The 15623-nt window shown below is 44.8% G+C and overlaps 1 protein-coding gene across 1 annotated transcript; it reads left to right on the forward strand.

The window, feature by feature from the left end:
- Positions 1-645: 645 nt before the first annotated feature.
- On the forward strand, positions 646-12433 carry LOC118686669 (regucalcin). Its single transcript, XM_036382988.1, has 7 exons — positions 646-803; positions 1250-1415; positions 4235-4417; positions 5701-5916; positions 7361-7492; positions 11202-11356; positions 12091-12433. The coding sequence occupies exons 2-7, from the start codon at positions 1253-1255 to the stop codon at positions 12139-12141; spliced, it is 900 nt and encodes a 299-aa protein (XP_036238881.1). The 5' UTR covers positions 646-803; positions 1250-1252; the 3' UTR covers positions 12142-12433.
- Positions 12434-15623: the final 3190 nt, after the last annotated feature.

Below are 15623 nucleotides of genomic sequence, written 5' to 3' on the forward strand. Positions count from 1 at the left end.
AGCTGGAAACCAGAGTCTAGATGGGGAAGAGGCGAGCTTTGCAGCAGCTGAGTTAATTCTGGTTTGTGGGGATACAGCAGCAAGCCAGCCTGTGCCTGCCTTGTACTCCTGAGTTTCCAGGTGGAGACACACAAGGCCACTGAAGCGACTTGATGTCACTGATCCCTGTGAGGATCACCAGCTCCAAGCAAAAGGCAGTATGTCATGGGATGCTGAAGGGGAGACCTGGATAAAGACCTGCTTTGAGACTTGAGGCCTGGGAGCTATAGTGGCCATAGCACAGAGATAAGCAGGCGCAACAGACAACTCTATCTGCACATTTTGTTGCGAGCTATTTGCCTCCTGCCTTTGGAAGTTTTTTGAGACTAATCAGCAAGGGGAGTAAAAGAGGACAGGGCACACTGAAGGCCCGGGATATCTGGATAACCAAGGTGCTGCTGCAGGAGCTGTGAAGGATCTCTGGTGCTGAAGTCAGGGCCAAGTCTGTGTGGCCACCTCCACCAGAGCAAGAAGGCAGGGAGAAACCAGGCATGAGGGAATCAGCCTCTCCGGGGGCTGAGAAACTTGGCCACCGTAGTGGGAAAGAAAGCTCTTCTCCCTCTTCTCCCTATCTGCAGCTCTTGGAAGAGGGGTGCCGAGCCGCTGCTGCTCGGACAGCCGCCACCGCCGGCTCCTGGGCTGGCCGTGTCGGGAGAGGAGGATCCCGAAGGGCCCGGCCGCGCAGCCCGCCCCTGCCGGGGGTACCCAAGGAGCGCTATAAGAGCGGCGGGAGCGGGAGCGCTCCTGCTGCCCGCTGCGAACAGGTACGGCCGGGGCGGGCTGGGGGCGCTTCCTTGCTGTCGTGAGTTATTGATGTTTGTTATTGCTGCGCTTCTCTCCCGCGGTCACCGGCAGGCGGGTAGGCAGGGTCCCGCACACGCCGTGTGAACGTGACACGGCGGCTCACGCACCCACACCTACACACACCCCACACACACACCACACACCCCACGCACACACACACCCCACACACACACACACGCTGCGCCCCAGCAGCCGGGCATGCGGGGGCGGGCCCGCCGCGGAGCGGCCTTGGCCTCTCTGCGCCCGCCCGCACCCCGATTCAATTTCCCCCCTCCTTGTGGTTTGTTTCTTTTTTTTTGGGGTGGTTTTTTTTTTTTTTTTTTTTTTCCCCCCCGTTCCCGCTGGTGGCTGGCTCCCCGCAGGCCCGGCGGGGCCGGGCTGTAACGCGGTGTCGCTTCCCCCGCAGGCCATGTCATCTGTCAGCATCGAGTGCGTGGCCAGGGAGGGCTGCAGGATCGGCGAGTCGCCCGTGTGGGACGAGAGGGAGGGCGCGCTGCTCTACGTGGACATCACGGGCAGGAAGGTGTGCCGCTGGAGCCCCGTCACCAGGCAAGCACAGGCCATTGCCCTGGGTAAGGAGCCCTGGAAAACCCTCCCGGTGTGCGGGAGCCGCTGGAAAACCCTCCCGGTGTGCGGGAGCTGCGTGCTGGGACTCGGGCTCAGTCCCTCGGCTGCTGCACTGGCTCAGATCTGGAGACCCTTCCCTACAGCCTGGGTTTCCTCGGTTGCCAGCACACTAGGAGACACTAGATACAGACCAGACCTAGTCCTGGGAACTTTCCTTCTGATTTTTTTTAGTACTGGGTTAAGTTTGATCTATTTCCTTTCCCTGTAAGTTGTCCTCAGCTCGCTCTCTTTTATTCATACTTTGTCCCAGAGGTAAAGTTCTTCTGTTGGTGTCTGTAGTAGTTCTGATGTGAATCAGTGCTCATAACATTTTCTGTATTCTGAAACATTTTCTATATTATGAAAGATGATTTCCAATAATGCTTTAAGAAGGTGATACTTTTTCAAGGTAGTGGTGTCACCAGCTAGAGTCTCAATGGCTCAAGTATTTTTTCCAGAAAGGAAGAGATATGCTAACTCACATTACAAAAGGATTCCAGATTTACTGCTGGATGTGATAGAGTAAATATTTGTGTTGGGAGACAGCTCCTTAAGTGGTTTCAGTGCAATTTATTATTTTCCCATGTTCAATAGCACTCGGTGAAAATCAATTTTGCCTACCTATAAGCTGTTCACATTATTCACTAGAAACTGATCTGGGCTTATCTGCCTTCCAAATCACTGTAGTTGCCAATTTCAAGATGAGAGAAGGCCTGATGGTGATTTTGGAAGTGTTGCTTCCCAAACTTTTTTCCTCTTAGCTTAGCTGAGGGAGTGTGCATCTCCTTTCCCTCAGATTGATATACTCTCAAAGGTGTAGTCTTTTGCTTGTAGCCTCTCTGGAGATGTGGAAAGGAGAGCAGCCGAAGTAGCTCCTGTTTTTCTTTTATTTTTTTTAATTGTTTCCTCTCTTTAGTAATAGAACAGTTATGATTAATAGCTGTGCCTTTGGGAATGCCACAATTAAAAGAAAAAAAACAACCCCCAAACAACCAAAGAATGCCATGTGATTATAGTAGCAGGCTTCCAAAGTGGAAACTAAGAGAAATTATTCATTATTAAAGGTTTTAATTAGAGAATTGCAACAATGCCATGCTTAGAAACAACTTCAAATGCCCTTTATAACTTTACAGAGGGAACACCATAGCTGCATAACTGGGCTGGAGGGGAGGCCTCATGGTCAGTTTTCTCTTGGGTGCAGAATGGTGCTGCAAATCAATCAATTCCTGCAGATGCTGCTTCGACAAAGCCCTCTGGGGTCACAGCAGCCTGAGCTGGGTGCATGGGCTGAGGCACTCCTTGTGCTGGGTTTGTGCAGTGAGCAGTAGGGTGGCTGTGTCCTCATGCACCCCTTTCCTCTGGGGTGATTTGTCAGGAAGGTGTGGAGCTGTTCTTGTGGCTGCAGGGGCACCTGGATGTCCAACACCTCCAGTGGACAGCTGTGCTTGGGGGCTGCTGCCCCCAGGGTGGGAGGAACGCCTGGGTGCTGCCCAGGAGGAAGGACTCCTCCAAGCCATGGCCCCAGGCCTTTTCCCGGGAGAGTAAAAGTAGACTTGCAATCTCATGCTCTGCTAGGAAACCCCTCCTGCTGCTAGAGGCAGAAAACCACTGCTATTAGTGTGGTTACTGGCAATCCAAAGAGCAGCAAAATTACTACATGTGGCAGGTGCCACACACGGCTGAGGGGACACTGCTGCCCTCTGTGCTGCCATGGGAAGGAGGGGTGGCACCCCAGTGTGAGTGAGCCCAGAGCTCCAGCAGCCTCAGCTGCTGAGCTTGCAGGTGTTCATCTCCAGTGCTGGGGACAAATAGCATTTGGATTTCTGTCACGGTGGTACTGCTGCCAGGGCACCAAAGGGAAGGGGCATCCTGAGCCATGAGCAAACAGCTGGAAAGGAGCAGTTCCTCTTGTCACCCAGTGGTGGCTGGTGGTGGTTATAAGTGTTTGTGAAAGTACTACCTAATTACACCCCTGCAAAGTCATAAATACAAGAAATGTTTCGGTTTTAAATTAGAAAATTAGTGATTAGTCCCATTCATAGAAAATACTATGTCAGACTTGGTTGCCCTGCCTAAAGTTATTATTCCTTAGATTGCATCTGATTGTAGGCTTCTACAGAAATGTTGTCTTTGCTCTCACTGTTTTCTTTTACTTATTCCTTTATAATAACATGTAATTGAGGTTTTATGCATAACAGCTCAAGTGAAATCATGGAAAGTGAGTGTGAACTAATTTTCTCTTTTGTTTTAGCTCTTGGGGGGCTCTGCCACTCCTTGGTGTGTTTTTGGTGCTGCTGGAGGTTGAGTGGCACAGCAGTGTGGTCTGCGGGGTGTCTCTCTGCCCCGTGTGACCTGTCCCAGTGCAGAGATACTCTGCCTCCATCACTTCACGGCTCATTTACACAGGAGCTGTGCTAAATAAACACCGTTGCTCTAGAGCTCTTGTGGCAATTGATTTTTCCCTTGGAGAGAGGAGAACCCACAGAGTAAGCTATTGTGAAAAGCATATGTTCCTGTCCCCCCTTTTATACCTTTTTTTTTTTTCATAAAGCACCTAGCAGAACTAGGTGCTGTTAATGATTATAGCTCCTGGTAGCAGTGGTAATACTCAAGTTCATGTGACATAATCTGTTTCTATGTATTTAAACATCTGTTTTGTTGTTAGAAAAGTAGGTTGTTTCTCTTGCCTGTGGTTTTGCTGAGTTCAATTGGCATGTCTAAGGAGGGCAGGAAAGAAATGTCTCTTCATAGCACATCTCACTTTTCAATTTCACCCCCTTTCCAGATGCTCCTGTGAGCTCCGTGGCTCTCCGTCAGTCTGGGGATTATGTCATCACCCTGGGAACCAGGTTTGCTGCTTTGAAATGGAAAGAGGAGCTGGTAACCACCATTACTCAAGTGGACAAGGATAAAGCAAACACCCGGTTCAATGATGGGAAGGTGGATCCTGCAGGGAGGTATTTTGCAGGTATGCTGCAGTCTCTTTCTTCCCTCTGGTGCTTGCTGGGTTTTGGTGATAAGAGGCGGTGATCAGTTGTAGATGCAGCAAGTTTTCCTTCACAGTTAAATGGTGGCGATTTTTTTTTTGTTTTCTTCAAACAGAGTTTAAATCCATTTACAGATTTGTTTATATCACCTGGGCACTATCTAATCTGGACTATTTTGTTAAAAAGAGGCTGACTACACCAAGCCTGCCTAGTTTAAGATACTGGCCTTGCCTCTTTCCTGTCAGCTGCTTGTTTTGAATACTGGAAGGGTGCCAATAGAAAATACTTTTTAAGTGAGAAATTTATTATATTGTGTGGTTTGTTCTCTGTGGCTCAGAATATTATTTCTAAAAACTAAGGGACTATTCATCCTGGAGATGAGAAGGCTCAGGGGATCCCACCTGTATGTGAAGTACCTGACTGTGGTGGGAGTAAAAGAGATGGAGGCCAGGCTCTGCTCAGTGGTGCACACTGAAAGACCAGAAGGTGTGGGCACAAACTGAAACTCAGCCAATTCTGTATGAGTGTAAGGAAACTCTTTTACTGAGGGTGACCAGACAGTGGAACAGGTTGTCCAGAGAGAGTATGGAGTCTTCATCCATGGAGATCTTCAATGCCCAACACTGCTGGGGGGAACCTGTGGTGTCTGACCCTGCTCTGAGCAGGGGGTGATCCTGGATGATGTCCAGAGGTGTCCCTCCAGCCTCAGCTGTGATGCTGTCCTCCTGAATTTTAAACCACCATTCTGTGCTTTGCTGTGTCATTCAGTCCCAAGACTTGACTTAACCTGCATTTACCCAGCCTCTCAAGAGCTGGTCTTATCTGCCAACTTCAACGTGTAAAGATGAGATTTACTTTAAAAGAGGCTTTAGTGTGAGACTCATTCTGAGGAGGAGGTAATTTTTTTCCACTCTCTCAGCTCTACAAGGCATTAAGATTTATTGTAAGTTAAATGCTGGCCACACCTGTCTTAATACATGAGTGACTGAATAAAACATTTTGCAGGAATCATGCTGCACACCATTTCTGCTGCAGAAATGTTCAACAAAAGAACAAAGGCTGTGTTTTGCCACCTTCTGCTAAAAGCAATCACTTTGGAAGTCTGCCTTTTTCTTTTGCTTTTAACTCAGTTTCTTCCTCAAATTTCAGAAGCCCCCCCTTTCTACGCTGGCAGTGTGATCGCCATCGTAGCGAGAGGCTGTCCCAAACCTGGAGAAGAGTCTGTTTGCTCTGAACCTGCTTCTACCCCTTTGGCTGTGCACAGGTACAATGGCAGAGGAGATCCGTCCTGCCGTGCTGGAGAGACGCCAGGGCTCTCTGTACACGCTCTTCCCCGACCTCTCCGTGGTGAAGCACTTTGACCAGGTGGACATTTCCAATGGGCTGGACTGGTCGCTGGATCACAGAACCTTCTTTTACATTGACAGCTTGTCCTACTCCGTGGATGCCTTTGATTATGACCTCCAAACTGGAAAAATTGGTATGAATGGTTGTATTCTAAAGCAATTGCTTGTGCCTAAAGGTTGTGATGTTTGTTTCTGCTCTGGTTATTACACAGAGCTTTGGAGGATGAACAGAAGCCATATTAACCTCTGTCTGCGTAGGCTCCTGGCTCAAACCAGTCAGGGTCGTTTGGTAGTACTATAAAGTATTTAAATTGGCACTTTGAGTAACAATCTGTACTACTGTTACTAAACACAAGGCATATCTGATCTTGCAGTAAAAAGGACAAAGTGTATCTCATCTGTCTCTTCCTGTGGCAGCGTGTTTCTTGTTACTGGCAGCACAGGCAAACTGACAGCAAGCTTGTAGTCTTGCACAAAACCTCTGCCAGCTTCTCTTTTTCGCTCTTCACCCTGTTTTGTTTTTTAAAATACAAGCTACTAAAGGAAGATTCTGCAGAAAGAACAAGGCAACAACGGTAGCAGTAACTCAAAGCTTCCTTCATTAATTTAAAACAAAACAAAGCCTTGAGGGCTTCTACAAGCTTGGGCAAAAGAAAAATTCCGGTGATTTGGACTAGTAATTTGCTTTTGAGTATACATGGGCTGCAGTATTTTGCTTTAAAAGAACCCAGCCAATTTGATGTTTAGTTTTAAAACTCTGAATTTAAAGTAATTTTGGATGTAGCACCTTGTCCTAATATCTCTCTGCTATGGCTTATAACTGAATTTTTCCCTAGGAAATAGGGTACTTCTCTCTCTCACTCATCCTTGCTTGCTCTTTCTGTGGGCAGTCTGACAATCCCCAGCAGCAAAAAGGAAACTTATTAAAAATACTGCTGCATATGAGGAACATTGAAGTTGTCAGAGCATAAAATAAACAATGTTGGAAAGTTGGGTTTAATTTTCTTTACTAACAGTGGATAAAAGTCCAGATAGAGTTGTTTGTTTTCTGGTCCATAGTATGCCTTTGAAATTGATTCTTTATCCCCAAACTCTGTGTTTATGTAAGCTCTCAGTTTATAGATCTGAAGGTCAGTTTTATGTTGAAACAGTGATTGTTGGCACTTTCCAGCAAACTGTTTGGAAAGTCTCCAGCTGGAGCAACCCATACTTGAAATTATTCAAACTGCTTTTAAAACAAGTAGTTAGTTTTATGAATATATCTAACATTAATTTATTCAGTTATTCATTTAATATTGTAAGTTGGGAACACGAGTGGTGCACTAGAAATGAATGCCAGAAAGAAGGATTATACTTCCAATGGATAGAAACTGATCCACAGGCTTTCATGCTGAGAAACAACTGTCTCAGGAAACAAACAGGGCAGCAGACACAATCTATTTCTTTCACAGGGAAAAAATACTCAGGGCCTCAGCACAGCTTTTGAAAATAATAGTACAAATAACTCTGCTGGGCTGTGACTGATAAAAATTTTAACAACTGTCTCACTCAGTTCTGTGGTTTTTTTTTATGCTGCAGGCAACCGTAGGAGTATATACAAACTGGAAAAGGAGGAGAGCATTCCTGATGGGATGTGCATTGACACACAAGGCAAACTCTGGGTGGCTTGTTATGATGGTGGGAGAGTGATTCGCCTTGACCCCGAGACAGGTAAGTCCTTGCAAAAGATGGACTGGAATTTTGTGTTAAAAAAAAACAAAACAAAAAACCCAAAAGAAGAAATAAAAACAAAGAGTGAGGGGTGGGGTTTTTTCACCTCACAGAAATAGTGTATCTGCTCCTTTTTAAAAACTGTGCTTTTTTTCTTTTTTTTCTTTTTCTTATAATTTCAAACAATTTTATGTCCCTGCTCTCAAAAATTACCTTTGTAAATATGTCTCCTTTGTTCCCAGCATCTGTTGTGTTGGAAAAGATAAAGTCACTAAGGAGACCATCATTGTGCTTGTGAATTGTTTGTGTTAGCATCCTCTTGCATCCTCCAAAATTAAGACCAATGTTTATCTCATTGATAAATGGGAAAGATGACTTAAAACCATTTTTCAGTCTTATTTCTTCAGCTTAGTATATTATTTTGGGCAGCCTGCTGGATTTTATTACAAGTCCCATGGGACAATGATGTCAGCAACATCTTTTTTATTGTTGGAAGTTACTTGCACGATCAATTTTGCAATGAAACAATTAAAAAATGTTTAATGAATTCCACAGCATTTTATCATTCCCACAGTAATGTCTTGGGTGTGCCCATTGTCTGAGTCTGTTGCTCATTGCTGCTCTCATTTGGACTCTAGTGATGTGCCAGGGATGATTTACTCTGGGTAGAAAATACATGTAAAGCACTTAAGGGGAACTGAACCACATTCATTGCAAAGGGCTGTTGGGTGGGAATGGGAATATGATTTTGTCAGATCCCAGACAGCACAAGTTTGCATCATGCAGCAGAAGAGCAACTGCACTGGGATGCCTCTGGAGCCTAACAGAAGGCTTGGGGTTGTGTGGGACTGTGGATTCAGGGATGCCAGTACCTTGTGTGCAGTGTGCAGCAGACCCTGGTGCACGTGCACCAGCCTTGCTTCTGACTCTGCTGGAAACTTCTACCATTTTTGAGTCTTGTTTCTTCAGCTTAGTGTATTACTTTGGGCAGCCTACTGGCTTTTATTACAAGTCCCATGGGACACTGTTGCTTTCCCCCTCACCTTTTGATATGTACCCATCCAAAGTCTTGCCAACCTGTAGGACTTCTCCAGTTGTGCAGAATCTGCACCCCAGCTCAGGGAGAAGGAAGCTCCAGTTGGGAGATGCCAGCAATGCTGGGACTTGTCTCTGGACCCACATCCTCTCGCTCTGGTGGGCAGAGCATTCCTTGGTGACATCCACCAGCCCTCTGAATACTCTCCTGATGTAGTAGATTCAGTAATTTTTCCTCTCTCGTTCACTGTTTCTGCCTTTTTCCTGCCTTTTATTTTCCTTCCTTTTTTTCACTTTTTCACTTATTTTCCTTTTCCTTCTCCCTTTTGGAGGTGTTTTCATATGGGAAAGCTAGGAGTAATGTCCATAAGCAGATGTGTAGGGATAGCAGGAATATTGATGGCAGAGTACATATCCCTAATGCACTCCCAGTCTCTAACTCTGCTCACAGATGGATGAGGTACTGATGTGCTGGTAGTGCATTTCTCAGTGTACTTCTCTTCCATGAACCTGTTCTGTCTCCCCCTCACCCATGTCATAGCACCTGCAGACAGCAGTGTTGTGAAGTTTCAAAGGGTAAGTGGCCATGTCAAAAAGAGCCACCTTTTTTTGTGAATATCTCATCTTACCTGCCCTCTCATGCTATCATTTTGAAGTAATATCTAAAATCTGCAATTTCCTGAATTCTGAATGAATTGTAATTATTTAGGGAGACAACCCAGTCAGGTTTGAAGAGAATTCTATGAGAGCCTCTTTTAATGCACAATAGCCATTAAGTGTGGCTTGAATGGCTGTCAGCCAGTTGCAGATATATCCACCAATAAAGAGCTCATCTAAAGCACGTGATGGATTTTCAGGTTTCAATGATAGCAAAGCCTGGACTTTGTTTTTAGGGCAATGGGACCAGGAAACTTGTTTGTTTGGCATCTTTCCTAAGTGAAGGTTTTGAGGATCAGGGTGAAGCAGCTTTTCAGGTCTAGGCTTCTTTAGCAGAGATGGCTGCTGCCTTTAGATTGAGGATGTGCTACAGGGAAAGGCTGATGGCTGATCCCACAGGGTTTGCAAAGGACTCAAGGAGTGTCTAATGTACAGGTTACCAAGTCTTGTCATAGCCTCTGGTCACTCAGTGACCTGCTAGTTTTATTCTTTAAATTGGAATCCTACAATCATTAAAGCTGGAAAAGACCTCCAAGATCATGGAGTCAAACCATCAACCAGCAATGCCAACTCCACCCCCAAACCATGTCTTTAAGTACCACATCTACATAGTTTTTAAATACTTTCAGGGATGATGATCCCACAGCTTCCCTGGACAGCCTATTCCAATGCTTGACAACCTTTTCAGTGAAGAAATTTTTCCTAATGTTCAATCTAAACTGCAATTAAATATTTTATAGTTCTTCCTAATGATTGTTTTCAAGATCATTTGACATTTATAGTGTCAGAAAGATCTGCTATATTTGTCTCTTCAATAGAGACCAAGCACAGAGTAATACTCCAGATAGATTGTAAAGCATCCAGGTGCAGGTTTTCTTGAAACTCCAGGGAGACACCTCAGAGCTTTGTAAATGATATCATCCAGGCTGTGATCCACTGAAAGCACTCTACACCTGCAACAAGATTTTATCTCCTTGTCTCTGGAGCTCATACCCCTTTTCCTGCAGTCCATGTTTTTTCCTTTTGAATGCCCTTCATACTTACTTTCTCCCAGACTTGGTGTTAGTCACTTTCTAGGGTTCCCAACATCCTGCTATTTGAACACATCACTAAAGTTGGTTGCTGTAAGGGGACCAAGCCCTTTGCACATGGAATTGGGAGGACAGAGAAGTTACACATATGTTAAGGAAATCCATGTGCATATTTTTAGAAAGAGAAATTAATTCACTTGTAGGTACATAAAATAGGGATAATGGGAATAGGCTGTTATTGCCCAGAATTAGCAGAAATTTTGGAAAAATCTGCTGCAAGATGTCTCAACAGCCTTCTGGCTAGGGCTGGAGGCAATGTGTTCACTACTCTCATTAAAACCATCATTATTTGTTGGCATAATAAATGTGTGGTATTATTTATGGTAGCACTAGTTTTCTATAAACATCTCACATGTCCCGTGATCCCTGTTTTATGCAAGCTTGATTTGGAAGACTGTTGAAATTTCAGGAAAAACTTCTAGGAATTAATCTTCCTTAACTGCAGGCAGTAGAGGTGTAGCAGGAGGTACGCCTCCGTAGCGCTGCACGAGGTCTGCTCGCTCCAGGCTGCTTTTGTAGTTAAAAGTAGAAAAGTCAGCAGGTCTAGGGCGTGATTCATGTGACCTGTTTTAGAGAGGAATTCTCTCCCATTTCCATTGACTCCATGGACTGCCTAGATGATGAGCTCAGATACGTGTTTGTGCTGTGGATGTTAGCATTTAATTAGAGGACAAGCTGGGATTGAAGTGGGATTTGTTGGTGATACCTGAACCTGAAACTTGTCAAATGATACATCATCATCAACAGGGTTCACAGAAGTCTGGTTTCTCCCTGTCATGGTGCTCATCAGTCAGGGTGGGACCTCGTCCAGCCCTGGTTCCCACTTTTGCAGAACATCTGGCTCTACAAAGGTTATTTGCGATAATTTGTTTAAATTTCTTGTTCTAAGTCGACAAACAGGAAACACCATGCATGTTTTCCTGCAGGTAAAAGACTCCAGACTGTGAAACTTCCCGTAGACAAAACAACTTCCTGCTGTTTTGGAGGAAAGGATTATTCAGAAATGTTTGTGACTTCTGCCAGTGATGGGATGGATAAAGAGTGGCTTTCACGGCAACCACAGGCTGGTGGGATTTTCAAGGTGAATAATACTTTCTCCTTTCATTTTAGAAGGCTGTTGTTTCACTCTTGATTTTTTAAGGTAGCAGAACTCCAGTTGGCAGTGGTGGGAAGCTGGAAAAAGGCAGTTGTTAGAACATTGGTCATATATGTTAAGCTGTTGTTTGTATTTTTTTGTTCGTCTTGCAGAAAGTTAAACACATTTAGAGGTTTGAAGATACTTTGGGGCTTAAACTTTGTACCAATGCTGATAGTGCAAATTTTCTATGGCATCATCTCTTTATACTTCTCCCTCTCCCAACACTGTTTGCATTTTCTATTTATGGAAAGGATGGGTAAATACTTACATATCTTAATCAGAGGCAGATAAAAGCATCTGCTTTTATTTACTTTCTAGTTAATTATCAGGAAATTATCTCTTTTAAAAATCGTTCCACTGGGATTTGTTTTAAAGCCCTGCTCTTTGTGTGTGCATGCCGAAGGTTACATTGTGAACTGCAGAATTAAGGCTTAGCAGTATCTAAGAGAAGAGGCTTTTGGGGAATGGACTCTGGCCTGTGATTACTGAGCTTTAGAGAAAGAGCATGCATTGAAATTCCAGTCTGTGATGAGCTGATGTGTGCAAAATATAGTAGGATGTCAAGTTGGAGGACACAGTCCTTTTCTAAATTAAAGCATGTCTAGTTTTGTAAGGAAAGCAAGTGCCTAATAATGGTGAATTATCACTCTATTTTTTTTTTCTCTGTGTTTTAACAGATAACAGGACTGGGGGTGAAAGGAGTTCCACCGTATCCTTTTGCAGGTTAAATACACTCTTCAGAATGGATTACAGAGGGCTGGTGTAAGCAAGACAAGTCTGAAGGTCTAATTCTGGTGTTCAGCATCTTTTGCTTGGAAACCATAACACCATTATAATATTTCATCAGGAAAGGATGAAAAACTGCTGAAATACATGGAATATTTTAAAACTGATCTTTTTTCTCCCTTTAAACTTACTTTAAATATATGATGGTACTTTTTTCTGCTGTGCTAAAAAGATTCTCACCCTAATAAGCTACTGTTGTAATTCTATTTTGTGATTAAATAATATTTTAATGTATTGAGTAGTCTTCTGTCTCATTTGCAACTTACCATATATTGTTTTACTGATTAAACTAGTTGTACTGTATCTTTTACATATTTTTGAAGTTCCTCATAAAATGCCTTTTGGTGGTCCTACCACTGTTTTAACTGTAACTTCATTTGTCTTATGATGTTCCCAACAATTGAAACATTAATACCTCTCACTGCATCTGCAACTTCCTTCTAACAGGCCTCAGCTGTGGCTGTGCTTAAATTAACTCTGTCTGGAATTTATCACTCTCTCTCCCCAGTGCCTGTTACCATGTTGCTCATTTTATTATATATAAACCCAAAATTTTGGAGTCAAGAACCATATGCTTTTCTATCCTTTGAAGACCTTGGCCTGTTCTGGGGACATCCATGATCACAGGAAAACATTGGGCATTCTTGGCTGTTTGGGCATACAGCACAACCTGCACATACCTCCTCCAGAACCAACCTCCCCCAGAGTACAGAGAGGCAAGGCAGGCCCACATGCCCAAAAAGCCACTGCTTGTACAAGTGTGAAGGAAAGGGAAGATCTATTGCAATTTCTTCACACCACCTGTTGTGAATGAAAACTTACTCACTGGATTGCATTTTTGCCTTTAACTTCAGGCCTGTATGTGCTGCAGACACTGTGATGTATCTCAGTTGGATTTCATACTGCAGAATTTTGCTCTTGGAATGTTACATGTTCCCATGTTAGTGCACCTCCATCTGCAGGTGGAATAGCTGTGTGTCCCCATCCTGCTGTGTGAGGGTAACCCACCAAGTGACTGCCAAGTGAGCCTGTGGCAGTGCATTTTCTCTCTAGGTAGCTCCAAGAATCTGCACATAATGGTTTGCCATTTCTGCAGGCTTGTTGCAGTTAGTTTCTGATGGATCATCTTGTGTTGGCTGTGCCCTCGAGTGTGTAGTGATCAGTTGTCCACCAAGGCCCTGATGCTGCTTTGATCCAAGGGTTCAAAGATTATTTTGTGCACATTACTGTTTCCCCTCTTTAAATCATGCAGGGATCTGTCCTGGCAGCTGGAAAAAAAAAAAGATTTGAGCAGCTGCACTTCAGTGTGGATGAGCATGAGGCAGTGAAGGAAGCTGGGCCTTGTTCTTTGGAGTGTCTGTGTCCTTAATTTATTTTGTGCTCCAAGGCAATCTAAAGGCACAGTCTAAAATCTACTCAAGGCACAGTACTGAGAAAGCTTGAGTTGAGGGAGATGGTGAATGTAGCAAATTTAGGGCTCTGATCTCACTAAAGTCACAAATCTGGTGATACCTGTAGCTCTGGAACCATGCTATTGGGCTGTTGTGGTTGATCACTAGTGGAGATCCAGAGATGCAGCAGAAAATAAGTGGGCATAAACACAGATAAGCTCCCTCTGCCATTGCTGTTGAAGTTTTGTACCTGTGCACACCCTCACACCACCTGGCAGCAAGGTGATTGCCAGCACAACACAAAAAAATAAGCCAATCTTTTTTATGTTGTTGCTGCATTAGAAAAGAAAGAGCAATATCTTGTGCAGGCATGAAAAATTGGGTCAAAGACTGGTTTATCAGAGTTGGCGCAGAGGCACCCATGAGCCACAGGGAGGAGGACATGGCTGCTGGAGCCCCTCTTCCTCCATGCTGTGCATGGGTGGCACTGGGCAAACGTCGGAGTAACATGTTTCTTTGTGCTTTGCGAGTGTGAGAGCAGAGGCAGGTAAAATAAGCTGCTGCAGACATTTTACAAATGAATGCCACCTCCCCCTTCAGTAAAAGCACCTACTCTTCTTTGCTGCACAGGTTTTGTGGGCTTCTCATGAGCAGGAAGTGCCAACTCTGCCAGGAGAGTTGCATTTTTAATGCTGCCGAAATGCCCTGGGAGCGTGTCTCAGTGCAGCCTGCAGTGCAGAGGCTGGAGCTGCTTCCTGCACCCCAGCCCTGAGGAGCCCAAACTGGTGCTGCTGGCATATTTTCACTCAGGTCCCATGACTGGGTGCTGGATCTGGCAAACTGGAGCTGAGCCGTTGCTGGTTCCCTCAATTAGGAAGGCTTCCTGACTTTTGTTTAATCCCTCGCTTATTAATGGCGCTCACCTCTTTGATCAAAGATCAGCACTGATTTCAATTAGGGTTGAGCAAGAACCCAGTGACAGGAAAGGCTGTATCAGGAGGAGCAGCTGCTGAGCCCTCAAGGGTTTCTTCCCTCATGACCAAAATCTATAGTCATAGGTGAAACGTAGTTGTTCCCAACCAAGCTGGAGAAAGCTCTTGTAATCCTTTGCTGGCAAAATAGCTCTGCTGGAATAAAAGCAGGCGGCACTGACTGCCTGGGGAGCTCCAGTTCTTCCCATCTCGAGCACAAGGGAGGGACCAGGCCCTTCCTACAAAAGGGTGAAGCCAGGAAAAGATAAGCTTTGGCTTCACTTTTGGACCACGCTGTCAGGTGGGATATCGCTGGGGTGAGTAGCTATACCTGTATCTGCCCGGGGTTTTTAAGGCCTGTGTCTTTGTTAGCTCTGCCTGTTGGAGGGAGGGCTCTTCCTCCAAGAGCTGCAAAGGTGCATAAAAACTTTAAGAGATCAGGACAACCAAATAACAAGCAGCGTTGAGTTTCTAGAGCAATGAGTGATGGGATGGACCCTCAAGGGGAACAAGTAACACAAGTATATTTTTGAGAGCTATGGGGGAAAAAAGGGAAGCGATGGATTTACTAAATATTTGCAAAGCCACAAGAACAAATTCCAAGCTATTGTCTGAGCACATGCCTGTGGGGAACAGAAGACAAGTGCAATTATTTAAGTACCACAATATGTGGTGTGATAATGCCTTGGTATTCTCCTGACTATTCTGTGTTGATAAAAACTAGGGACTACAAAAAGCAGAGGGTAAGAGTTGCATCAGAGGACACCAAAGCAGTGGGAAAGGAGAGAGGAAGCCACACCAGGAGGAGACAAGTGGTTGAGTGTCAGCCAGGGGTACAGGGGTGCGTGGCTGCCTTTGGCCAACTTCACTAGAAAGTTCTGCTTTGCATCCCAGCAACATTAGAAACAAACAAAGTGCATGGCAGGGCCAGGCTCTTTATGTTGTGGAAACAATTAATAGAAAAGCTGCTGGCTAGCAAATACATGCACCTGCTACTGCAGAGCTGCACCACTCAGCAGCAACACCTACAAAACCTTTGAGATATGTCTCTTCCTAAAGTGA

The sequence above is a fragment of the Molothrus ater genome, chromosome 2 (genome assembly GCF_012460135.2).
Source record: "Molothrus ater isolate BHLD 08-10-18 breed brown headed cowbird chromosome 2, BPBGC_Mater_1.1, whole genome shotgun sequence".
Classification (NCBI taxonomy): Eukaryota; Metazoa; Chordata; class Aves; order Passeriformes; family Icteridae; genus Molothrus; species Molothrus ater.